General features: G+C 40.3%; 2 protein-coding genes across 4 annotated transcripts; one reads left to right on the top strand and one right to left on the bottom strand.

Moving 5' to 3' along the window:
- The first annotated feature begins 239 nt into the window (after positions 1-239).
- On the top strand, positions 240-17312 carry nadka (NAD kinase a). 3 transcript variants are annotated; one of them, XM_018675151.2, is made up of 12 exons: positions 240-406; positions 1223-1385; positions 4039-4122; positions 11466-11595; positions 11721-11829; positions 11933-12018; positions 12109-12211; positions 12291-12433; positions 13122-13221; positions 14282-14439; positions 14730-14812; positions 15318-17312. In XM_018675151.2, exons 2-12 carry the CDS (start codon positions 1237-1239, stop codon positions 15463-15465), a joined length of 1293 nt encoding a protein of 430 aa, XP_018530667.1. In that variant the 5' UTR covers positions 240-406; positions 1223-1236; the 3' UTR covers positions 15466-17312. The 3 variants fall into 3 exon arrangements, with proteins under 3 accessions (XP_018530667.1, XP_018530669.1, XP_050927033.1); XM_018675153.2 differs by lacking the exon at positions 240-406 and adding an exon at positions 431-574; XM_051071076.1 differs by lacking the exons at positions 240-406; positions 1223-1385; positions 4039-4122 and adding an exon at positions 8461-8873.
- Positions 17313-17778: 466 nt separating this feature from the next.
- LOC108882584 (uncharacterized) lies at positions 17779-26437 on the bottom strand. Its single transcript, XM_018675154.2, has 9 exons — positions 26270-26437; positions 24707-24803; positions 24233-24407; positions 22605-22750; positions 20446-20622; positions 19767-19883; positions 19593-19679; positions 18518-18665; positions 17779-18307 (listed from the first exon to the last, which is right to left on the bottom strand). Exons 1-9 carry the CDS (start codon positions 26281-26283, stop codon positions 18288-18290), a joined length of 981 nt encoding a protein of 326 aa, XP_018530670.1. The 5' UTR covers positions 26284-26437; the 3' UTR covers positions 17779-18287.
- Positions 26438-27779: the final 1342 nt, after the last annotated feature.

Here is a 27779-nt window from a genome sequence, read left to right as displayed (position 1 = left end):
GACTGTAAACTGTTAATATAGTGGATTATCACTTAATTCAAACAGTAGCTGTATCTTTACGACTGATTTAATTAAAATGCCAAGTTGGCAGCTTCACAGTGTGCACAACTAAAATGTGATTTCTCTGTTATATGATTACATGGTTGTTTATTATTCTAAAATCCTCAAATTATCTAAAAGTTTTGTTTTGCTCATTTTGGTGAGGTCATGCAACATGACGTCGGTGAGCAGAGAGCCTGTGATTGGTCAGTCGGTGTCAGGAAGTGATGAGCTGACTGTTGACAGCTCTTTTGTAAATAAGATGGTCTAATGTTATTAACTGATGAATTGATGGCGAGGAACTGATCCCACGGCAGTTTGCTGCGCTCCAGATTCGCGTTGTCAACTGTAACGATTTGGGAATCAGGTAGTGTTGAAAGCGGATGATATTAAGGCTTTGTACTGAATATGTATAACTACTAGCATAGCTTGCTAACTAGCTCAACGCTATTAGTTAGCTAAGTGTGGATATTCTGCCATCTGGAGCCGGCGCCATTCATCCGCTAAACAGCCGCCTGTCGGTGGAGGTCTTGCGGTAGCTAACGTTTATCAATAATTCGATTTTTTATACATTTCTGTTCTCATAAAGCTACCTTGCTGCGGGCTGGCAGCCTTGTTTAGCTTTAACATGATAATATACGATGTAGCTAGGTTATAGCTATTTTTTCTAGCTGGTTAGCCTTGGATAACCTCTCATGGTGGAACTCTTGAAAACCTATAATTCATCTGAGATCAAAAATGAAAAAACTCCGCTAATATACAGCTTTACACTTTATCAGAACTTCAGAGCGTTTCAGAAATGTCGGTAGCACTTCATGTCATATTCATGTCAACCTGTTGAATTGTTTCAGCTGCACAGTATTGTATTTTCTGTGATTAGTCGAAGACATTAAACGGATAATAAAAGTCGCCCAAATGTGTGCAGCCTGGTGGATGGTATTAGTGCCGAATTATAGGTCGACTTTTACCTATTAGCGTATAGTACGTGTGAAATAATATTCTGTCCGTTTTTCGCGTTTTTTCGAAGTATCAATTAAATTGCCATTTTTTCAACGAGGTTTGGAACGGAGATTTAGATCAGGGATGTCTAATTGTGTAACTAAATTGACTAATAATTGTTAGCCTGTTCACATTTAACTCTGGCTTCATGAATGATTGATGTGCCCTGTCTGTGTTCTTCCAGCTTGGCTGTCTGAGATGGACGGTGGAGAGGTGGTGCGAGTGGAAGCTGCTCCATACTGCTGCTCCACTTGTGATGGAGGGGAGGTCTCCGGCCGCAGCCTGGCTCGACGCAACAGGAAGACCCGTAGCCTGAGCACCTCCTCAGTCAGCAGCTCTGAGTACAGGTAGGTGTGCAGGAGAGGAGAAAGTTAAAAGTCAGAAGAATTGTATTACCAGGTGACTACATACTTTATGTACTTAAGGATTTGAGTGAAGTAGGGCTCACTGTCAAAGCACAGTAACCTGACTGAGTTTCTGCTGTGTGGGTTCAAATTACAGTTGTTGTTGCTTTAGGTCACTTGAGAAATTCTGGAAACAACCTTGTGGTGTGACCTGTGTTGCACCACCTCAGACATTTGTGAAATGTACAGCCATTACAGAAATGTCTTCAAGCAAACAGAAAGTCTGAGCCATGTGGCTAGACTTAATCACTGTTTTAGCAACAGTGATGAAGTTTCTTGCATGGAGAAGTGAGACGACAGGATCCTCTCTTAACAACGTCCTTAACTAATCTTGACTGTCCCATTACTGATGAGGAAATAAACAGTCACTCCAGTATTTTGAAACACATGCCCACAAATACACTTTTATTGAGTTTTTCCACATTTGTCAATGTCACTTCTCATTTTTCTGACATTTGACTGAAAAATGTTGCAATAAATGTAGGAAAATATTCTGTTTAGAAATTGAAATAGGAAGATGATAAATTCACGTTACTCTATGATTACAGGGCAGTGACTCCATAAATAAGGGAAGTGGGTTTCCTTGGCTCAAAGGTTTTTAGTATCTGAGTGTGACTTTGGTTCAAACTTGAAATAAAGTCAGAGATGAAGACAAGAGTTCAACACATTCATTATCTCTGTAATAATAAAAGCCTATTCTATTCTAATAACACAACTGACGTATTATTTGATGGTTTTCAGTCATGTGATTAAACTCGTGTTATGTAGACTAACATTCGGAAGCAAAAATAATTGGTATTGAAAATAATGTAATAATATTTCTGGCCTTTTGTTAGTGATTAGAAAATACATGCTTGTAATAGTTCAGTGGATGATTATTTCTTGTCTTGTGAGTTGGTCCATGTTTCAATCTTAAAGCTGCATTAAAGACTTTTTGTCCATTAGAGGGCAGAATAAACAGCAGGGCTCGACATTATTACTGGCTCTCTGGCACACTATTTAACGACCCCAGGGCAGTTCATTCGTAAAATACTGACAAAAAAAATCTAATTATTTTCCTGTGATACAGTTGTTTTGCCAGTGATTTTTGTGCAGTCATCTCTGTTATTTACGGAAGCATGGTAACTGCACACTGCTGTGTCATCAGATGCTACCGCTAATTTTCTTCTTTTCTGTCATAGATGATAAAATGTTTTTAGAAACTCCAGCTCTTGGACAAAAGCCAGGCAAAAACATGCATAAAGAAGAGTAAAGAAAGTCGCCGGACGAGTTAAGGGAGAGTGATGGGGTGTATTAGAAGAAAAGGGAGAGAAAGCCCCAGCCACACTGGCGAAACCTCTGGAGTGAATTAACAGCTGCATAAATTTAATAGAGATTTAAATAAATTGCTTATATATGAGATCTTTTTTTTTCATTCAGAGGATATTTTTTTTGCTGTTATTTGCTGAATTAAAAGTAATGTTCCTGGACCAGTGGTAACAGTGGTGGGGCCGGTGATCTTGAAAAGCCACTGAACAGGCCGACAGACAAACAGCAACAACTGTGTTATATGAAAATATTATCAACCCATTTGATTTGTGTTTCTGACCTCCTGACTAACACCAAAACAATGAGCTAAAAAAGGCTGAAAAACAGAGCAAAGCTGGTGACAATTTCCTGTTGGTTTATCACATGACACACATCCACTTTGTTCAGTGTTCTTATGGAAATATTGATTAATGCAGCTTTAAAGAACAGCAAACAGCAGGAGGTGAATTCACAGAGTCAGACTGATAAGAGGATTTTCTGGTCGAGTGATGAGATGCAGTGGAAAAGCTGCTGTAGTCCGAGGCGGCCATCTTCTTACGCTCCACAGCTCGGTATCACTGACCAGAAAGCAACCTTTCTACATTAGATTAAAACGTCTGATGTGATAATGTTAGTGGTTATTAAACTGTTGTGGCTGATTTCTTAATTTACTGATACAGGAAGGATAGATAGAAGTGTTTGTTTTTCAGATGTCTCACAATGCATTTTTACCATTTGTCAACACTTGTGAAATACAGTACAGTGAAAGTACAGTACTGGGTGAAAGGTCACAGAGGGCTGCACCATTTGTCAAGTTCTGATGTTATGTAATATATTAGGTAGACTGGTGATTTATGATAGCAGGGTGACCACTGAGAACTGTCACAGAGCTGATTGTTAATTAATCTGTGGAAATGATTCAGCTCAGACTCTAACTCTAAATGTCTCAATCATTATTCTCTCACTTCTCCATTTTCTTAACAACAGAGAAATTAAATGAAATTGAAATTCATTTGGTCTGAAACTTTACATAAAGACTTGTGTAGTAATGTAGGGATTTCAGAGACCTCCATCAGCAGCCGAGCATGCACAGATTTATTACTTCATCCTGTGAATTCATAGGAGAGTTTGTGTGTTTTTTTACATATTGCACCTGTAATAAAAGGAAACTTTCACTTCTTTTTTTAGCTGTTTAAAAATAGTTCTCTCTTTGAAACCGTTGTGTTAACAAATCATAGAGGTCTTCATTTGCATACCTGTCCAGCAGCTTTCTTTAATCAAACCCGAATGTTTATCTTGTCTTTGTCAGGAGGACTCAGTCACTTCATGGACCAAGCCCTGTGACCACGTTCGGCCCAAAGGCATGCATGCTCCAGAATCCACACGCAGTAATGTAAGTCAGACAAACACAATGGTTTCCATGACCTCAGGTGCGGTTGAGTGTTTGTACCTTTTTTTATTACAGTCATGACTCACAGATTTGCATAGTAGTGAGAGTTGAGCCTGTACGACACCAGAAACCATGAAAACTGCTTTTAGATCTTGTTGGTCTAGTTAAGGTTTATAACACCAGGTCTTTAATATCTGAGGAGACAGGGAGCATATTGCATCTGTGCAGGCCCAGTTCTGGTCTGCTTAAGTCAGATCTCATCATAAATTACTGCTCTGCATGTTGTTGATGAATTTGCTTAGTTGTAACACTGCAAATATTTACCTTTTATGTGGGGCTTTGCAGAACTGGACAGTACACAGTTAGCTGTCAGATTTACCTGTTCAGTAAAAGCCCGAATGGGATTTCTCTGTACTGCACATAAGAATGGTATTTTTAAAAATATTTCAGATGTTCAGTATTTTAACACATCTAAAAGTATTAAACCTAAAATAAGGCAGACCAGTCCAGATAAGGAATGTAGTGAGGGAGTGTCAAAGTTATGGTGTGTGTTATGTAAAGGACACTGACTTACTGTCTTATGTCCCCTGTCATCTATAACAAACCTGGAGAGAATTATCCTGCTTATACCACAGTCACTGCCAACAAAACTCATATGTAATCAAACTATAAATTTCAGTTGTTAATTTACACATATAACAAATTTTGATTTTGATTTGATTGATTTTAAATATCATGAAATAAAGTCGCCAAGGCTCAGTATGTCTGTTGTGTATGTGGGCATTTCCAGGCAACATCTGGAAAAAACGTTAAAGTTCAACATGTGGTAACTGACCCCACAGTGGCAGCCACATGTGATAACTAACCACAACACCTCAGACACCAGCTTAGCTTAGTTATTATTAAATATATAAGTCTTTAAATCAGGCAGCTGTTCAGAATATACAGGGCGTGAAAATACAAAGACGCATGCATCAAAACCTTTCGTTTAGTCTACATACAGTAAATCTCTACTGATTCTTCTTGTACAGACCACACTGCTGAGCATGGAGCTGAATGACATTAACCTGACCTGTTCCTGAGTAAATTAGGTTAAACCATCCTCCCCTGCGTATTTACTGTCTAACTGCTGAACCTCACAGATCAGTCAACAGTCAACAGCTGATTATGATAAAATTCACAAGCCCAGTCTTAAATTTCCAAATGTCCTCTTATCTCACCTTAGAATGAAAAAGGTGTGGTACGGTAATGTCACATATTTATTCTGTTTAGTGGCCTAAAAGTAAATAAGGAAACCAAGGATGTGCTCTATGGCTGCACTAATACATACAAAATACAAAATATTACTTATTGTTGTATTGACATTTTCTATTAGTTCAGCATCATAGATTTTACTACTTTTAGATACAACGCCAGGTAAAGTGATGGTGAGATTAAAAAGTGTTTAATGAAACAGTGACTGTGAGGGCTGCAGCAGGACAATCAGCCTACACACTGAGACATGGAAACCCTGGCATTTATAAGCTCAGTGTCACGTGACCTCAGTCAACATGAGCTGCTGAAGACCAGACTGACAGAAAGCCCCTGAAATCTGTAGAAATACATATTGAGTGCTTTTTTTGAGAGCAACTGAAATGTGTCACCTGCACCAGGAATCAAAGAGTATCAAGTACTGATTTGGCATTAAAATGCCTGGTCAAATTCATAATCTTGATTTCTCTCATTTTTTTAATCACATATTAACTAGTGAGTATTTTTTAAGCTCATGTACGACTCTTTTTCTTCAGATAACATTTAAGATTTGAAAACTCATGTTGTCCTTTTATGTTAAATGGAAAAAAAGATTTTGTTGAAAAATGTGTCAATGTGTCTCAAAGTGCCAAAACTGAAGTACTGTATCAGCTCAGACCTAGAAACAAACAAGAAGTGAAGATGTCTGGTACAGAGCTGACAGAGCATCATCAGAGAAAAGCACAATAAATATTATCTTAGTTTATGTTAACTCATCCATGTATTTATTTGTCCCTTAAAACTGGACCAATATAAAACAGTTCCTCCACTGTTAATCTGATGTGTACGTACTGACCCTGAGATTAAAGTTGAAGGTTTAACCTCATTATTCTGTTAAATCCTACGTGCTGGAATCCAGAGGCAAAATGTGAAAAATGTGTCTCCACCACATTTCTGACTGATTATTTTCTGACTGCTCTCTGTTGTTGGGTAGAGAAAAATCCCAGATATGTGACTGTTAAATCTGCTGCTGTTTGGTGCTTTCCCAAGTCTGGCACTTCTCTAAGCCTTCACAAACAATATCCATTTTCAATATTATGGCTAGCTAATAAAAAAAACCCACAAACAATAGATTCAGCTAGAGAGGGAAACCACCATTCGTTCATTCTAATGTGACTTTTTAAAATTTGATTTCCGCACTATATGTTATTTATTAAATATATCTTTAAATCAGGCAGTTGTGCATGAAAACACAAAGAAACATGCATCAAAACCTTTAGTTTATTCTGAGCGTGAAGCTGAATGACATCACCCTCACCTGTTTCTGACTAAATTAGGTTAAACTCATCCTCCCCTGCATATTTACTGATTAATCAACTCCTAAACTAGGTTTTCCACTGAAGTTGCAAACACATTATGGACAAAATAACAAGAGCTACCAATTATCGACATTATTAATTAATCTGACTACTTTCTCAACAAGTAGTTTGGTCTTAAAAGTCAGAATATCATATCATTGTTACACTTTTTGAATGCCCAATCTGATGCCATCAAATTTCTTTTTTTGTTTGACCCAGTGTTTGAGAGACTGGAATTAAACTATGACTGATTAATCGACAGATGTAATCCAGTAATTAACCCTGAAATATACACCACCCCCATAAAGCTCCTGACATTCAGTCTTCAGACATTCAGGCTGTGTCAGAGAGGTGTAGGTTCATCTAATACATTTGTAAGCCTGTAGATGCAGAGCCATGCTCAATCTAGTTTCAGTATATAATCAGTCCAACTAATTAGATGATAATTTAATCAGCACCATTCAGGCAGATTATGAACAGAGGCTGACCACTTCACAAAGGTACATAGGTATTTAATTGTTGCAGAGCTGTTGCATTGGACTGTGTTTTCCATAGATAAGAGGAGTTTCATGTCATTGTGTTTTGTGTCCACCTGCACAAACTGTTGCATAGATCTCCATAATGAATCAGAGCAGAGATAAGAAGGAGTCTTTCCCGTCAGAGCCCGGTCAGACTGCTGGCCTTTTGACTCCTACAATCACATAAGTGGCTCCCAGCACTGTTTGTTTTTAGGTGGCAGTAATTGAAGGATAATCTTCCTCAAAGCTGCTCGACAGGTCAAAAGTAGCAAGACCAGGCTATTTTTATTCCAAAATAAATGCAGGAGGTGTTGTGCTTCAGCACATGAAGCAATAATACAGGTGACATGGCAGCAGATATCAGAGTAAAGTCTGGTCAGACCCTCCATGACTGGAAACTGCCTCTGGACACTGTATTCACTCTCTGTGGAGGGGTGTGGTAGTGATACTGCACAGTTTAGCTTCGGGCATTAATTGTTGCAGAGCATTTGTTTTTTGACTACAGAGAGAATTTCCAAACGTCATGTCGGCCCCTCTGACTCTAAACACACCCTGGAACAAAAAGCAACAATGAGCCAAAGAGGCAGACATGCCAGTGACCTGTGCCTCACAGCAAATCTGCTTTTCTTTTCTTTTTTGTTTTGAAACTGCATCAGACTCACATGAATCATGTGTAGAGGTTGATGTTTTGTCTTTGTAATCTGATTACTGGTTGATAGTCCAGTAGTGGAGGAGATAGTTCTTTAGAGTGAGCAGTCAATGTTAACTGGTTATTTTTGTTTAATTGGTTGGACTGTAAAAACATTAGGAACATTAGTACATCCTGTTGTGTTTCCCATAACACATCGTTACATCATTTATGTGTAGTCCTGTTGGTATATTTTACCCTGGACTTCCCCCTCCTGCAGATCACCAGACCATGTCATTTTATGACAAGTTTTCAGGAAGAGAGAGAGTGAAGGATGGGCCTCTTCTGCAGCTAAAATGAATAGCTGCAGCAGAAGAAAAAATATTTAGAAAAAGAAAGAATAATGTTGGAACAACCCTCAGCTCACTGAGCCCTAATACCTGTCATTATAGTGGATATACTTGTTTTAGGAACAGCCATGTCATTGTTGTGTTTCACTGAATCACACCTGTCCAATGAGGAAAGCCCTTCCCTGAAGTGGGCGTGCCCAGCTCAGCTCAGAGTGGGCGGGAGCTGAGATGAAGTCAACCTTAAGATGAGCAAGAGCTTTAATTCAGCGGCAGAATGCACCACGAGGGTTTAGTGTTAAGTCCTCACTGGAACAAATATAGCCACTGTGAATCCAGCTGGAGGGGTTGGTAGCTGATACCGGGGCCTGACCACAGTGCATGGAGACGCTCTCAGCCTCTCAGACAGCCGCCAGCTGACTCACAGCTCCTCCACAACAAACCAACGGACGCTGCTGCTGCTGCTGCTGCTGCTGCTGCTGCTCCACGATGTGCAGCATTGGAGGAAGTTGTTGAGTTGTTTTGTCAGAGCGGGCCACCTGAGCAGAGTCCCGTTCTCCAGCTGAGTTGACCTAAAGAAACATCTTTGTTACATGTGTACAGTCATGAAGTTCAACCAGTGCGTACTGCAGGACACACCTGGGAGCCATGGCGACAACAAAGTGTGGAAATGGTGAGAGGAGTGTCTTTCTGTCTCTTTGTCAGCGTGTTTGATAGGTGACCAGCAGACAGCGCACGGATCACTGCCAACCAGATGTTCAGAGAGTGAGCTAACAGAGTTATTAACTGATGTCACATCAGAGCTATGCTTCAAAAGTCTGGACAAAGTAGAGAACAATGCTATACAAGAAACAGGACAGTTAATAAAAACAGATTCATCTTGAGTTAGCAGGGCTGCAGCGAGGTGTTTATAGGTTCATATAAAGTGGTAGTTGAAAGACTTTAGAAGTGGCAGTGTTTGCATGTTATCACATTCAGGCCCTGTGATGTGGACAAAGCGGAGGCTGTTGAATGAAACTGGAGGGGTCAGGGTGTGGACGCTTTGAGCTGGTCAGAGGAGGATGAATAGATCAGAGCTTGTCGCAGTTTCTAATGCAAATGAAGTTTTGCTTTGTGTTGTTTTACTTGTATTTGAAACCCAGCTCTGCTCGGTTTCAGTTTTCTCTCTGTACTTGTCCGTTTGGGTCATTCAGGTTCACTTCATTTAGGAAATGTTTGACTATATTTGGGTGTTTGCCTCCAACTGTAAAAGTTTAGATGGACACAACAACCTCTGCATACAATGCAATTTGATCCTGGTAATCACTACTTTTGTAAATCGTCTGAGGCACTTGAAGGCTTTAGTTTGTGGTGTTTTTGTGTTTGATTACAAAACAGGAACCGGATATGTTAAAATGATGCTGCTTCTGGCATTTGTTTGCTAGGACTAAGGACTTTAGAGTCAGGACTTTGCAGGTCTTTATTTCAAACACTCCAGCTCCACATTTCAGAGCATGTGCTACGCTCTCCTCCCAGTGTCCTCAGGTGGAGAGGAAACCTGCAGACTCATGTCATTATGTTACAGGTCATATCTCTAATAAAGAGATAAAAGAGCAGGATTATTTCTCGAGGCTGCAACTTCCAGCTAATCACAATAGTTTCACATTGTTTGTCTGATAATTTTAATATTTATCTTGGACTATCAACAATAGCAGATCAATTACCACATGTGCAGCTGCTGTTGACACTCTGATGCAATCTGCCAGAGCGTGCAAAAAATGACCCGTTAATCACCTCATGGAGCAGTTGCAGCTCGTATTCACGGTAAAACTGACATGACGTGCAGGAGCAGAGGGAACATCTGTCAACATCTGGGAATATCATAAATCTCAGATCGTGATTATCAAGATTTATTTAGGCAGTATAGTAACATATCAAGTTCAAGGTGGGCAGATTTTAGACAAAGTAAATAAATATAAATAAATAAATAAAGTTGAATTTAAACTCCCCCTGCAGCAACAACAACTTTATGCACACACAAGCTCTTATGATCTGTGTTGTGTAACACCTCTCAGTCATCATTAGCTTCATAAAAACCTCATATAATAACAGCTGGATATATTGAATATAACCCCCCTTCTTTCCAACACTGCGCTGTTCATACAACGTATCTGACACATTGAACTAGTCACTAATGTTTTCTGATGTGATTAGATTCACTCAAATGATTTGTTCCCCTGAGCAGATGCTGATTAGTTATCATCTCCTCCTCCTCTCGTTCAGTCTGGATGACGTCCACAGATTGATACAGCTTTTTTTAACCAGGCTTGAAACTGCCATTCTCCACATGTGATCGCCGTAAATGTCAAAGTGTGATACTGATGCTAATGCACAAGCTGTTTGAAAGTGACTGAGATGTACAGTGTGGGCAGCCTGTGGCGATATGACCCTGCCTGCAAATATAGATTATGTATTGATCATATGACTCCAAGTAGATATTGTGTCAATAGGTTTTGTATTTGAAATCCAAGACAAACGTTTATGGCTGATTATTTAGAAAATGGCTGCTTCAAAGCTGTAATCATACCACACAGATAAACCCTTGTATAAGAGGCAGACACAGCCTGTTGTACAATCAGTAACTTCCTAACACTGACAGAGCCGTAACTAACTCCAGTCAACAGACACTGGTGTTGTTAAATATTCATAGGCTTGGACCCTGTGGCAATTTCCAGTTTTAACTTTTACCCATTTTCCATATGATTTTGAATTGGTTTCAGTCTGTGGGAATGCCTCCTGTTGGTTTAGTCATTTTTATATCGTGTTTTTGTCTTCACCACTCATGGCTCCTCACCTGCCATCCTAGAATGCATGTTGGCTTTTAGAGCTGACTTTTGGAGAGATTTTTTTTATCAACTCCCATGTTTTTAATCTTTCCTTTTTCACTTTTATAAACATTTTTCATTGTGCTCATGATGTCCCACAGTGTCTGTCAGGGGGTTGACTTGAGGTGAAGGCCCTGCAGACAACACATGGGGGTCAGCTGTACAGTACACTGTGTGGCAGCAGAGCTAGACTTTAAGCCGATGTCTCTAATTGGATAGGTACTAATCAGTCCTGGTTATGATGAACAGAGCAATGCTTCAGTTAGTTAACAGCTCTTACATCAGCTATGATCTGAGGCTCAGTGTTCAGGTCATAGCTGATGTAAAATTTGAGGAATCCTTGACAAGACTGTTGAGTTTGCTTCGTCCTCCTGAGGTGAAAGTTGTGTTTTTGTGTTCAGGCACATTCAGGACCCCGCCAGCCAGAGACTGACGTGGAACAAGCCGCCAAAAAGTGTCCTTGTCATCAAGAAGATTCGAGATGCCAGTCTGCTTCAGCCTTTCAAAGAGCTTTGCGTATTCCTCACCGAGGTACGACCACGAGCTGAACACTTCATTCTTGGCGTGGATAATGATCTGTTTAGATGCTGATTTTTAAAAAACCTGTATTGCTGCAGTGCTAATTGCTATTGTTGTGTCCTTTTGTGTTGTTGTAGGTGAAAAACATGATTGTTTATGTGGAAAAGAAAGTTCTGGAGGACCCAGCCATTTCAGGAGATGAAAACTTTGGGGCCATTACCAAGAAATTCTGTACTTTCAGAGAAGGTATGAGATTTTTGTAGTAATTTCTAAGGGCACTGTATATAAAAAATAATGTGTGGTTTTCTCTATAAGATATTTAAACAGTTTATTGTCTTGATGTTTTTAGATCTTGATGACATCTCAAACCGTGTGGACTTCATCATCTGTCTTGGTGGAGATGGGACTTTGCTGTATGCATCTTCGCTCTTCCAGGTATTCAGCAGCCGTCAATTTAAAAACAGCCTGTGTGGGTTTGTGTATTTACTGGTAGGATGTAACAAACCTCCCTTTCTTTTTTTGTAGGAGAGTGTTCCACCAGTTATGGCCTTCCACCTGGGCTCCCTGGGCTTCCTGACACCTTTTAAATTTGACACCTATCAGTCTCAGGTCACCCAAATTATTGAAGGTACTGAACATTCTCTAACCTACAACAACACAACCCTCTGTCTGCAGAGACGTGGTATTTACATGCGTACTGTTTGCAGGTAATGCTGCCATCGTTCTGCGAAGTCGCTTGAAAGTCCGAGTTCTTAAAGAGAACTGGGAAAAGAAGGCCAGAGTGGACGAGAAGGGGATCATCCTGACCAACGGGGACGTCGAAAGTAGCAGCAAAGCCATGCAGTATCAGGTAGAGTCAGCACCTTAAACCAGTTCTGGGGTGTCCCTGTGTAATGAGCTTTTGACAACATTAATATTCACACTCTGCTTGCATATGTATGCACATCTTTGCTTGGTGACGATTGGCTCTGCTTCTCGCATGACTTGGAGACATCTAACGCCCAGGGCAGAAAGACATTAACAACTTTGAGGCTTTGACTCTAGTGACAGAGAGAAAACAGGGACAAAAGACTCTGAGGCGTTCAGACTCTCCCCTGTAAAATACGTCCACTCCTAAACAGCTCGCCTATGTAATGTCAACATCATGACTCAGCTGTTTTCAGCCTGATGTCTGTGATTCTTTGAAGCTGTTGTTCACATGAGCAAATAATACCATCAGCTGTGTAACACGAACCATAGCTGTGCAGGAAGGAGCTTCATTGTCTCTGATTTTTTACCATCACTAATCTTCACATTAGAAGAGGCGACTCATGTTTCAGCCATGTTTTCAGTTCGACCTGAAGCATCTTTTTAGGCTTTCAGCCTGTTTATGTTTTTCTCTCCAGGCACATTTATAATTACAGGTGTGTGAAGTAATGTGGCTGAACTGGTGCAGTGTCGACGCTCGCAGCTGCAGACGCTGTCACTGACTTTTACAGCAGACTGGATTCTGCAGATGTTAACACGTGAATGTGTTTTCCTCTGTGTGTGTGTTTCAGGTTCTGAACGAGGTGGTGGTGGACAGAGGACCCTCCTCCTATCTCTCCAATGTGGACCTGTTCCTGGATGGACACCTCATCACCACAGTGCAGGGAGACGGTGAGTGGACAGATCATCTGTCAGAGGTTGGGGGAAATATAAATACTTAACCTTACTTTTTAACAAGTCCAAAGTAAGAGAGTGCCAACACATGAACCAGATCAGTGTTGTGTGTTTTTAAAAATGCCAAACATGCACTTTCATTTCCAGGACAGAGTGGTATTCAACACGAAATCTGTCTGACAGATACAGAGACATGGGTACGGGGCAAAGTTTAGTCTCTGCTTCTCTGCCTGGCCTTCACCTCGCAGCAGTGCACTTTGTACAGAAGTTTCTAGACATCAGTGTTGAATTGTGAGAGAGGAACTTTGTTAAATAAACATTAAATAGCCACAAAAACTCTAAAAACTCTAGAAACTGCAGTAGCTTAACAACATATTTATTCACTTTATACACATATGACCCTGTATCCACCCACCCACCCACACGCACACACACACCCAACCACCACCATAGTCATTGTTGTAATAGTGGTAAAAGTTTAAGGGAAGTAATGTTCAACTAAACAACATGTGCATGGAATCCACCAGCAACAATAATACAAAAAGTATAACCTGTGGATCCTTTTGAGTCAGTCGTCTTCTGTACTGTTCAGTTTATGTTGGAATGTTAATGTATAATAACGTATGTCTGGTTTTAGTCTGTCCAGTGTGAGAATTTGCTGCTTTTCTCAGTTTCATGTTACTGTAAATTTAATGTAGTTTTGTTCTGTTGGTCGGACAAAACAAGCAGTTTAAAGATGTCACCCTGAGCTCCATGGGCATCACTCACTTTTTCTGACATAGACTAAACAATTAATCTGCTCATCGATAATCAATTTTTAGTTGCGGCCCCAGTCTCATTACTCCTCCTAGTCACGGCAGGTTGTTAATGTGAGGATAACATACAGGCCAACACAATTATTTTTCATCTGTGCATCATTGTGTCATTTTTTTTATTGTGAAAAAATATATCACAGCAACCCCTTTTTATTGCCTTTGGCAGAGAGGAGGTGTTTGCTGTCTCATCCTGTGGTGACTGTGTCCTAACACAGTTTGTGTGTGTCTGTGTGCGTCCTCAGGTGTGATTGTATCTACACCTACAGGAAGTACAGCGTACGCTGTGGCTGCAGGAGCTTCCATGATCCATCCCAACGTCCCCGCCATCATGATCACCCCCATCTGCCCTCACTCGCTCTCCTTCAGACCCATCGTGGTGCCTGCCGGGGTGGAGCTCAAGGTATTTACTCTGACTGACTGATATTTACTCAGACTGTTTGAGTTTGTCAGGGAAGTGGTTTGGTTTGCACTGATATCAGAAGTCAAAGCATTTTCTTCCTGAACAATGTGTTTTTAACATGCAAGTGGTAAAGCTCCTGCACTTCTTCACTGCCATTATTAGTACATTTAATTTAGTTAATATTTATTAACTGTTTTGTCTGGCTGTGTTATGTCACAATGAGGAGATAAAACATACAGAACTGTTTCCTCCTGTGACTTTTCTTCATTCTTTTTTCGTCGTTGTTCCAGATAATGCTGTCACGTGACGCCAGAAACACGGCCTGGGTGTCATTTGATGGAAGAAAGAGACAAGAGATCTGCCATGGAGACAGGTTAGTCCACATACGAGCTGGTCATCAATCCACAGCCTCACAGACACTGAACAAGAGAGACAATGAAGCAGAGTAAATGAAGCAGAAATAAAGGCCACAGGTTTGGTAATGGATAATACGTTTAACTCACTCAGCAGCTGCCTCAACACTCACAGGCTTTGTTATGTAACCTTATTAACCTGTTTAATGGGCTTGAGGCCAAGACTGTCCCTTGGTCCAGATCCTGCTTCTTCCTTTATGTAACTCATCCACAGATAATCATCTTCCTGCTTCTTGAAATGAGCTGCCCATCATTATTACTCACTGGAAATTTTTTTAGAAAAACTCAGTGTTGCTTCAGAAGGAAGTTGTGTTGCTGCAGCTGATGTCAACACCCCCTCTGTTGTTCTTGTGATTGCAAATACCTGAACTTTTCCTTCCTCATTCCACCTCCAACCTTTGTGACACAAAACCTTTTCAGATCTTTATTGTCTTTGATGATCTTTTTTCCCCACTCCTTTTCCAGTATTACCATCACCACTTCCTGCTTCCCTGTTCCCTCCATCTGTTTCCGTGACCCGGTCAACGACTGGTTCGAGAGCCTGGCCCAGTGTTTGCACTGGAACGTCAGGAAGAAGCAGAACTACCTCAGCTCAGAGGACGAGGAGTTCTGAGGCCGATTCCATGATCTTCAGGATCTTCTCCGAGGTCTCCACGACTCCAAAGTCTTGGTTTTAGCTCGCCCGTGCTCCGTGCCGCTTGGTCTTTTATGAAAAGAGGGTCTCACCAAACTCCACTCAAAAAAATCTCAAAATAATATTTCTCTTTGTGTGTATTAGAATGACTGTGGTGAAAGAACTGGGCCAAACAGCTCTTTACTGTGGTCCTCCATATTGGATTTGGCAAAAATAAATATGTGAGAAAAAATAGGAGAACTATGAAACCTCAAAGTCAACAATTCAATTCAATTCAATTCATTTAATAAGACATTTAAAAAAGATCATATGAATGAATTAAATAGAATATAAATAACTTAAATCATTTTTAAAATGACAGAATTACTGTAAAATGTTCTTTCAGTTCTTTTTCATTTTTATTTCAATTGGCTGAAACTCAACAGTCTTGAAAAGTGACATTTGGAAATAAAAGCTGTAATGAAGCGCAAATGATATTAAATAACTGTTACTATGAAACAAAAAGATGAAAAGACAAAAAAACAAAATATTTGTCTTACTAACTTAACAGTTTATTGAACACTTTGTGTCTCCATAGAGAGACACTCACTCATTCTCCTCAGAGAACCTCGATGACGACATGAGAAAAATGCAGCGTTAATAAGGAGCCTCATTATACATCATGTTAAAATGGTGGATTTTTGAATGGAGTTTGGCATCACTACTGGTCCAGGATTGTCCCAGTGTGTTTTCAGTCTGGTCTTTTGTCCAATGCAATTTGTTGGACCAGTAATCAGAGGGTAATGCAAAGTATGGGACAACCTGAGACTAAATGCACAAGTTCAGCTGTGGACAGCAGTTTACTACAATACTCTTGACCGGTGGTATCGAGTCTGTTCTAGCACTTTTTCTTTGAGACAACAGGCAGGGACGTGTCTGCTACTTTATAATAAGCTCCCTGTCCCAGTAGAGGTGAAGGTCAGGTTGCACTTTTATGGAAGAAAAAAAAAAACCTGTTGACTCAAACTTTCCCAAATTCAGTTTTATCAAATCAGGAGAAACTGATGTTCCACCGTCATTGAATGACACGTTTTTAACAGGACATCTACTTGGCAATAGCGGCCCGACTGTACAGACTGTGCCTTAAACACTGGTTTCACTCATGTATAGAAATATTATTTTTTAAGGTTTACATCATGGTAATGTTTTTAATCACACACCTGCACAGATTTGTGGTTTCGTGCATTTTTCACTATAACTAGATGTCGACCTGTCTCTGCTGTTTGCAGCACGTGACACTTGATTAACTAATTGAATTATCTATGTTCCACAGTATCTCTGTTCTGCAGTCATGTAGTGAATGTGTTGAGTGATATTCATTCCAGGCAGAGAGAGGAGCGTCTGTCCTTTAAGCCATAGCTGAACTCTGTAGTTTTTATAAACCGACATCTGTGGGCTCTGGGTGCTTTAATGGTTTGTGTGTGTGTGTGTGTGTGGTGTTGAGGGATTAAATTATTACAGACTTTGCTACCAGTCTGCCACTGCACAGCCTTTGCTGAATATTTCGAGGTGGCCTACCTTACATCTGCTCAGATATAATGTCTAGATGTTAATATATATTCTGTGTGAATTGGCTCAAACTAAAAAATGAAATGTGGTGTCGACTTGTCGTAACTCAAGAGGACCAACTGAGCTCTGAAAGGCAATCATTCCTTTAACTCTGCGTGTGTATATACATGTGATGTTTGAAGAAGATGTATTTTGTAACGTCTATATGTTTATTAACCAGTTTACAATGTATCATTTCTGAAAATAAATCTATTTGGTACTTTTTTTTACATTAATAAGCTCTTCACTTGTTAATTCTGTCTGTTGGTGGAGAAAAGTTTTCTCTCTCTCTAACTCGATTTCTCAACAGCTTGTAGTTGGTTAGAAAATACCCTGTACTACAGTGCGAGTACTCCAACATTTAATAAAGCCAAAGCTAGTCTAACCCTAGTTTTCAAAGCAGATACTGCCACCTGATACAGTTTGTTGTCTGAACTGTTTAATCTCAGTAAAGTCCAGACTTCAGCTTCTCTGTCAACTCTTCTCACTTTTGTAACTCAGACCCTCTAACTCTTTTGTATCAGTAAGATTGTTAATGTTTCTAATATGAACTTTTTTTCCCAGAGCACTTTAATAAACGGAGAGAAAGTTCAACCAGGAAGTGTGTTTGATCCAAGTGATTCATGCCTGAAACCAAAAAATAGCAACTAGTTTTGGTATTTCATTAGGAACCCTGAATGGAAAAAAACACTTGAGCAGATGAGGTAAGGTGCAGCAGAAAGTTTAGTAAAAAAAATTCTGTCAATAAAAATATTCCAGTCGCCCAAAAAAGGAGCCAAGACAATGCAGATCACAAGATTTAAGTTACGATTTAAAAAAGCAAACTAAAGTCAGTCAACTTCGACACAAAAAACCCTTTTAAGATAAGAACTCTGTTTTAAATGGAGCATGTTGGCCACTTAAAAACTTTGGTGTCTACACAGAGAACAGTTAATAACTATCGTGTATCCAAGCTACAAAGGCATCTCCTGTGGTTTCATATAAAACTGTTTGATTTCAGTCTTACAGCTGATTTTACATCCTGTAAAATAAACGAGAGGCACACTGACCAAAGACACGTTAGCAGAATAAAATAGAAACTATACAGGAAACATCAGACTGATTATTGTGGTGGAGTTACTGTTGAATAAAAACTGGAGCTCCTCAGAGATAAATCTTAATGTCAGGCCCTCATCTGCAGCTGTGTCCTTGGTCCACGGCCGCTGCGTGTTTTATCACTTACTGGCTGCAAACACTGCAAAAAGAAAAAAAAAGTCACATGAACGTTTTGGTGTTTCGCTACTTTCTAGCCAACACAAACACCCCTCAAGGTGAGGTCAGGGGATGTGATCAGGACAACAGATAGAGGGATATTTAGAAATCTGTGATGCTGCAAAGTTAATTTTCTCCTAATGTGGTGTGTGTCCAGTCTCCTGCTCAGCCTGGTGTCAGACAGCGTACTCACTTCTCTCCCTCAGGCCTTGGCCGAAGCTGTGCACCAGCCTGATGAGGCCCCAGAATAAAACCAGTTTAATCACCAGTGAAATCAAAGCTCCGGTGACAGCAGCTGCCTCCAGTGTGTATGTGTTGTCCGCGAACCATTTCACTGCCACCTGGAATCAAAGCAAAGCAGCAGTTGTTTCTGAATGTTCAGCTCCTCAGAGTTTGTACAGAAATCGTGTTAAGACTCCAGCCCTTCAGCGGACTGTGCTTTAGTGAAGCGGAACTGTTTTAAGAACTGTCTCCTCAGATGAAGCACAGACAGAAGCAGGTTGTTGGTGGTGAATCTGTTAGTGTGTGGTGTGCTGTGTTGGTCTTCTCCCTGCACATCACACACTATAAGAACAAAACTGTGAAATCTGTCATTATTTCTCGTTGTGTGTGTAGTCTCTCATGTTTTCTAAATCAGTTAAGATTTTAAAAATCCTTTAGTGTGTGCCAGGCTTTACTTGAGTATTTTTTTACTTAGACACTATTTTCCATTTGAGAGGGGAAAAAAATTATTAACTTTACATTTAACATCTGTACTAGTTATTTTGATGAATATGTTTAGTTGAAAATATTTGTATGTATATTCTGTACTTTTACTTGATGTTAAAGTCTGTCAGGTTGGAAAAATTAAAAAAACGAAACTAGTTTTCTAGAGTTCACTGAGCCTCACAAACATGTATATGGACGTTGATGTTTATTTAGACTCAGTCCCACAGACACCATCCTGCTGTGTACAAATGCGTAGCTGAAAATAGTCCCCAACAAATGACCTATTTACTCCTGTCTGAGTGATATTCATTGAAAACTGCAGAGCCCAGATACTTTAGGAAATGGCTGAGTCTTTGTTAAAAATGAAACTGTACAGCTGTGACCTGTTTTTAAAAAGGATGTCTTCAGCTGGAATAAACTGAGTTTCCTGCATTCTGGGGGAAACCTTTTGAGACTGGCTCATACGTGAATCAGTATGGAACCAGTCCACTTCACAAAGCACACTGTACCCATTCAGAGAAATTCAACTATTGAAATAAATGAGGGAAAAGTCAGCTCACCGTGTACATCAGATAAACAAAGAAGGCGACTTGAGGAAGGTTCTGCACCATGAAGACCCAAACCAGGACCTTGGCCTCCTTTAAAACCTGAAAAACAACATGTGTTTACGACCAGGCTGCTCTGGTAGCCTCACAATATTTTTGCCATTCGTTTTTTTGTTTGGATTCACTCACTGCGACAGCTCCTACAGCGGCAGTCAGACAGGCCCAGACCACTCCGACACCCAGGATGATGCTGTTGCGTGCAAACATGGCCGAGTCCGACGTCGTGATCAGAATGCACAGACACAACTGAAACACACCAACAACACATCGTTAATGAAGCCAGCCAGCGGTTCTCTGAAACACAAATTTGTATTTCAATTTGTTTTTTTCCCTCTTCTTCTAAAATCACACACCAGGGCTTTCCTGTAGGTCGGCCATTTTGTGCCAACAAATGTTCATCAGACACAGAAGAAACACTCTGCAGATGAAGCACAGAGGCCAACAACAGTGGCAGGAATAGATCTGGTAATAAATGCAACCATCTCTCAACATGTGATGTCTGACCAGAAAAACCTGCCCTCTGTCTGCTCTCACTGTTTTAATTCAGAACCATAACAAAGCCAGTCTCGTGCAGCAGGTCCAGACCTGTTCTGTGGACGCGACTCAAGGTCTTTCTAAGACTGATGAGAAATCTCTGGAAGAGGGAAACTGGCTCAATTAAACAATCACATGGGGAAAAAAAAAAACAAGAAATAATTCATTTTAAAGTGTGACAGTGGATTTTACCTCATGAAAACACTGGTATGATCATTATGTTTTTTAGCATTCTAATTACTGGCCTCTGCAGAGTCAAGGACTGCAGACATACCTGAGCCTGCAGGTCAAAGGTCACCATGGAGAAACACAGGTTGAGCAGGAAGTACTGCTCCTGGAGGGTCTCCAAGGCCCCGCCCACACGGAACGCCATCATGTTGGGCCTCTGGATGAGCAGCGAGGTGCAGAAAACGTGCACCACACCAAGACACATGATGCACACAAAACGAACCTGCGACACAAACACATCACAGCTGATAACTCCGGATAAACACTTTCACAGTCTCTCAGCTTCATGACGTCGTTTCAAACATCACTGCAAATCATCTGAAAACATTTGTCAGTGATGTTACACACACACTGCAGATGTGACAAAGTGACACCGCAAGTTTAATGTGTTTATTATTTATCTAATGACATGTATCATGTCAACAAGACTAAAGTCTACAGCCTACTGGCGCAGTGCTTCTTTGAGATAAATGACAATGCAGGTGAAATATTTACCAATGTCACTAACTTTGTTTGGAGGGCTACAACACTAACATTTACCTACTACTCAAACACAACTGAGTCTGATGAGAATGTCATTAATTTTGCAGGTATTTTGTAACAAACCAATGCACTGGACAAAGTGAAACATCAACTCGACAGTGGTGCTGTAGGGAAAGTGAAAAGATTACTGAAGTTATCACAGAACACCCACAGGTGCAAGTTATGTCAGTGTCTTCAATAACTGTTTGTGACATTTCACAACAAACCTCAAACATCAGCCTCATGATGGAAAAAGTGAGGAAAAGTAATGGGATCAAAATCATCAGGATTCATCCTCTGGAGGACATGAATGTCTCAACACACTTAATGGAAATTTCCCCAGTGCTTAATATTCAGTCTGGAACAAAATGGTTTTTATTTCTGTACAAACCAGAGCCAGTTTTCCATAATTTACCATCAGTTCACTTTCACCAAACTCTGTTTATACTATTATCATATGTATATAAATTATTCATATATTAAACATCAGTGTAAAGTTGTTGATATTTATCCTCTATTGTATTACAGTATATTAAAATCCTTGTACAGTGTCTATTCAGCACACAGTGTAGGTATAGTTCCATTTTTAGTCTCTATTCTATTTTTATTGTATTCTATTTATTGTTATACTGCATATTATTTGGTCTATGTACTTGTTGCATGCTACATGTCTACCTGTGACTGATACCTGCAACAACAGTGACATCAGGTGGTGGAAACATGATGTCCTTTGACAGGAAGGAAGGTTGTTTCCTGTCAGATCACTGGCAGCTGTCTGCAGCTGCTGTGAATCACTGTCAGTCAGGTTTGTATGTCAGTGCCAATCTGTTCACTGTGTTTTAATATTGATGCACAACACAGGAACACAGGTGGTTTGTCTCCTGAATCCAGTGATCACAGAGTCAAATACAAAACTAAAAGTTCATCTGCAACTGTGGTGAGACTGAAATGAGTTTCACAATGTGCTGAAGTCCACTCGGTATCATTTGAGATACTGTGTGGTCTTTGAAATTAAAGCTGTAGCATGTTTTGACTGTTGACAGGTTGAAGGTCGTAGTTTCCACACAAGCACCTTCCAACAACCTCTGCCGTGAAAACAGGCATTGACAGAGGTTGTTGGGTTTGTATGAAGCCTGAGAAGAAAACTACAGATTTTTTTTTCCACCTTCCCTACGTCTTTTAGTGAAAAAAAAAAAAAAAAAAAAAAAAACACATTCAAAATATGTTTCATTTGCAGTTAATGTTCTCATAGAAGAACCTAGAATGAACGTCAGAAAGCACTGGGTCAGGATCTTAGGGTCAGTGTATTAATAATGCAGCAATTGACACAGTATCTAATTTACATGATAAACATTTAAAAATACTTTGTCATTTGTGTGACTGATATAAACATATACAAACAGAGGAATAATGTGTTCTCACTCTAACATGTTATCTCTTAGATTCTTGTTTGTCTTGTAAATCCATAAATAAAATCAATAAATCTGTTGAAGAAATAAGAAACTAGGTCATGAAAACATCCTTAAATAACAGTTTGGTGTCAGCACAAAGCCAAATCTGTGTCTGTGTTTGTCTTTTTAAATTCTTATTACGTGAATCTCGTGATCTCTTATAAACTACATTATAAAAGGAGCTTCCACAGACTCATCATACAGTGTGTTCTTCCAGCAGAGGGCGACCTACCAGCAGCTCCTGTTTGCCCTTTGACCCCTGCACGGAGAAGTTGACCACCGATCGGATCATGACCACCAACACGCTGAGGACGAACGCCACCAGCTCCTGTCTGTTCTCCTGCAGCACGCCACGGCTGATGTAGTAGATACAGAACACTGCAGGAGACAGAACGCACAGAGGTCAAAGGTCAGGTCAGTTCACTGACAGACCCTGCAGCATGTGTTATATTACAGTGGTGGTTATAGGTGAGCGACCTTCATGAATCCAGAAAACCTGAGTTAAGCCCAAAACCTTTTGGTTTTTGAAAACAGGATATGATGTTTACATGAACAAACACACAGCCGGCATTCTCCTGATCATAACAGAGAACACATGTGTAGACTCATCACATCCTCTGCTGCCGTCAGGCTGAGGGCGCGAGCGACGACATTTCCAGTCTAACTGCATCTGTCCTGCTCATCACTGGAGGTAGAGCGGGTCGCCCACTAACCAGAGGGTCAGTGGTTTGAGGCCCTGCTCCTCCAGTCTGCATGCTGAGGTATCCTTAGACAACATACTGAAACCCCACATTGCCCCCAAAGACATGACCATCAGTCATTCATTCATTCATCAACTCCTCACTCCACATCGCTCAATGAGGAAATTAACAAATCACATAACCAAACATTTCAGAGAAACTGGGAGGAAACATCTTATTCCAAAACAATAAACAGTAATTCATCTGGATAAACAGTCTTCTCAGTCAGACTAACCCACTACTGGAACAGTCCTAGTACCTACTGAGTTAAGAGAATGCACATCTAATCTTAAAATGCGGTTTAAAGCAAACCAAACATGCGATCAGGGGTAATATTACTTCACCCTTGGTGCTGCCTTTACTTTCTAGTAACTCTGTGATACATGTATGCAGTGTTTTGTAAAACTGGAGGCTCTGTTCAGCCCACACCAAGCACTAACCTGTCATATCCTGCCAAGGGACGATGGATAAAAATGAGCTTCTTAGCTAACTCCAGCACATTTCCACTGAAGTTTAAAGTGCAGTGCTGATTAATGTGCACTAATGTGCATTTGATAACTGAGGATAACTATGATCAAATAACTGATTCAGGCTTCGTAAATGTGAATATGTTCTAGTTTTCAGTGACTGTAAGTTCTCTGGAGACATGCGACATGCAGATTAATCTAGAAAATAATCTGTAAATTATTGTGACAGATGTGGCAATTGATCGGTACTTTCAGCCTGACAACTTTGCTTATTACAGAGGTGGCTGTTGTACAGGTTTAACTGTGGAATGGTGTAAATCACTGTAGAGACAACAGATCAATCCAGACACCTCAGTCTTCAGCAGACAGTTATTTTCTGCTTGTAGAGAATGAGGTAGTGAAGCCACGTGGAGGAAATGAATCACCGGTAACACACACAGCGTGCACTGTGGGATCATTTCATAAAATCTCACACACACACACACACACACACACACACACACACACAGAGTGGCATATTTAAACCACTGCATTCATCTCCTCCTGTTTTCATCACCAGGAAATGTTTGACACATCAGTGTGGTTGGCCGTTAACAGGCGTGGTATGACACCAGCTTCCTGAGGAGTGACGATGGAGCAGAGATGGTACTCACGTATTGACAGCAGCTGGATGAGAGACACGGTGAGGTTGTCCTCGTCGGACACGTCTGTTTCCATGCGCTGCTTGTAGATACTGTTCAGCGTGAGGCCGAGCAGCGCCAACAGAGACGCTATGGTGAAGCAGAAGTAGAGCTTCAGCAGACATGACAGCTCCGACCAGGACTTTATCTGCAGGAGGGTGGAGATGGAGACGATAAAGACCGTGAAACCTCCTGTGATGAACAGTGTCTTCAGGTCTGAGCAAGTTAAAGACCAACAGTGTTTCACAAATGGAAATATAAATACAGGAGGACTGACGGAGGGAGATTCCTATTAATTTAATGATCATTTCTGTGAACATTTGTAGAACCCCAGTTTTTTCTGTTACACCCACAAAGTTAGTTTCAGTCCTAAACTTGAACTCTATTGTCTGAGTTTGGTTTCCTCAGTCAGTCTGCAGCATCATGATAAAGAGCAGAGTGTCTCACCGGTCCACACGGTGTTGGGATCAGCTCCTGGTGTCTGGGCCTCAGGTTCGGAGACAGGAGGTCTGGGCTCTCTTGTGGTTGGCTGCCCAACAGAGGACTGAAGGGTGAAATAAAATTTTAAAAAAGAATTAATTACACACAGGTGCAGTTTCTTTAATGTAATTCATGTGGAACTGAGAGACACAGGGGTTTAATATATTCATTTTGGCCACTACAGTGTCCCCTATAGCTCTGATATAAAGACGAATACTGGACCAAACCACATTGAGAATATGTGTAATTCATTACCTCGAAGTGCAACTGGAAATGATCCAGAGATAATAAAGCACAGGTGTGACTAACTTTAACAATCGTTCTCTTGTATTCAAGTGTCTCAGTAAATCATCACAGTGTGACAGTGACTCATTAATGTTATTCGCTCCTGTGATTTTCTTCCTGTGACATGTCAGAGTGAGAGAAACAACACTACACACAAAACTTCGACACATGTCCTGTCAGACACCCTGTTGACCCTGTTGTCTGAGGATCACAGCCTCAATCAGGAGAGTCCTGAAACTGATCCTCCCGTGAGACCAGAACAGCGTGGGTGTGGATCTATAGCTGATTTTGTCTCAGACTCTGATTCACACTGATGATTTGTTCAGATGGTAAATGATAAAAAACAACAGAGCAGCTGGGACGAGGAAAAAGCCATCAACACTCAGTCAGAGCGTGATGAGGTGGAAAATGATTTGTTCAAGGTTAAAATGATCTTTTCAGAATCAGTTTTAAATAAAAACAAACACGGGACGATAAAATGCACATCTGACAACATTTATAGAGCCTATAAGCGTTTTAACAATTTAAATTCACCATATTCATATTCTGTTTTCATTCACTGAGCAGCACTTTAATAACAGACCTAAGCTTTTCTGGTCAGCTCACATTAATGGGTTTTTTCAAACAGCTGGCCGAGGATGTGAAAAAGAAACGGCCTGATACCAACAGAACAGGAGCAGCTATAAAAAGATATCAAAGCAAAACTTCCACTGTCTGAAATGACAGTCACAGTGGAAGATTAAACTCCAGTAAAACCTCAGATGACTGATTTAATAAGGAGAACAACCTCTGTACTTCCATGGGTTTTTGTGTGTAAAGGAGCATAATAAGATAATAAAGCAGCTCGGTCAGAGAGGAAGGATAATCATATCCTGGACTTCCCCAATGTTTCCATTCAGAGGAAAATAACTGAGGGACCAGTCTGAGGACAGAACAGGACAGACCAGGTCCCTGAGGGTAACCTGAGGAGTTAAAGGCTGCATGAAGGAAAATGTATTTAACACTCATTTATACTAGTTCCTCTATTTACACCTTTTAAATCATGTATATGCAGATGTAATATCCAGAGTCAGGGTCAGTCCACAGCAGACAGATCATATATTGATACAGTCTTTCTATATGAACCTGCTCTGACAGTTTACATCCACAGTAATCTGTCTGACAGTTACGGGGTTTGACTTTTCCTCTAGACGCAAACCACCGAACATAAAAACAACCAGTTATAAAGAAGTTAAATCCTCTGACCTGATCTCGTCCATGTCTGTTCGGGACCAGACTGTGGGACCCGGAGCTCACATCCCTCAGATGATCTGAGTCCTCCTTGCCTCCTTCTCTCTCAACTTCACTTTCACATCTGACAATATAAACAGGAACAGAGATCATCTGCTTCTTGTTCTGCTGCTGCTTCTTTTTTTTTTTTTTTTTTTTTTACTTCTTCCTCCTTTTACCGCGGCTGCTCCACAGCGCTGCTGCCCCCTGCAGGACCAGACCACACAAACAGGAAACATGAGTTACTCTGGACCAGGTCCTCCTGGACTCTCAGACCTGTTCCTGGTGGGTCTGCCTGCAACAGTTACACAGTGGTGAATGTAACGGAGTACATTTACTCAAGTACTGTGCTTCAGTATAAAATTGAATTACTTGAACTTATTTCCCCATAAGTCACTTTACATTTTTACTCCTCCACATCTCAGAGGGATAATGACAGTTTTAGTGACTGAGCTTTTTTTTTTTTTACAGACATGATTAAACCATACAACAGTATTTAGGACAAGCAGAGCTGAATTGATGAGTCAACTGACAAAACTCATGGATAACTAAATTTGTCTTTATTACAAAATACTAAATATTTCACAGTTCCAGTTTCTCAGATGTGATGCTTAATTTCCTTTTTCTAAGTTTTATTTCAAATGACTGAGGTTTGGACTAAAATCATTGTGAAGAGATTAAAAGCATCACTTGACTCTCAAACAGTACAACTGAATTCATTTCAGTATTCCTGTAATAAATAATTCACTACCACTGTGAATGTTTTCTCTCTTTTCACTTTATTAAAGATTAAACCGGTGGGGTTTTTTGTCTGTTGGTGTCTAAGAGTTGATGTCCATCAAAGAGACATTTCCCTTCTCTGCTTCTCACATGGTTTCAACAGTTTTTAAGGCCCAAACAGTGACTCCTCTCTCATTAATCATCTCACAACCCCTCAGATTTATCTGGTGACCATATAGAGGGACCGGACCCTCAGGTTGGGAACCACTGTACCAAACCTCCATACTGTTTGTAAATTAGTTCAAACTAAAACCTTATGAAATTTAATGTGGTTGACACTTGATGCAGCGGAGTTGATTTTTGATTTATGTCCATAGACTGTGATCTAGACTCATCAGATGTGTTCACTGGCCTCTGCTGGCCTCAGCCTGGAACTACAACACACTGATTTGATTCTTATTATTTCTATTGAGTTTTTAATTAATAAATTTCACTTTCCAACAGACTGAAATGTGCGTGTTTTTAATGGCCAAAAACATGTCACACTCTGAATAGAAAGCTTGGATGCAGACTTTGAAAACATCATTTTAGCATCATTTATTCGGTCTCGTGGCAGCCGGGTCAAGTTTAACAGGAAACACTATGTTTGTATTTTTAAAATAAAAGCATTCTTTTTAAAATTCTGGCGAAAGGTGTGTATTTAGGGGCAAGTTTTTATCTGACTGAAAAACAAAAATGTTAAAATGTTCAGTGTAGTGGATTATAA

Source organism: Lates calcarifer, linkage group LG6 (genome assembly GCF_001640805.2).
Source record: "Lates calcarifer isolate ASB-BC8 linkage group LG6, TLL_Latcal_v3, whole genome shotgun sequence".
In the NCBI taxonomy this organism is placed as follows: domain Eukaryota; kingdom Metazoa; phylum Chordata; class Actinopteri; family Centropomidae; genus Lates; species Lates calcarifer.
Note: the sequence above shows the minus strand (reverse complement) of the source record. Positions and strands in the feature narration are given on the sequence as shown.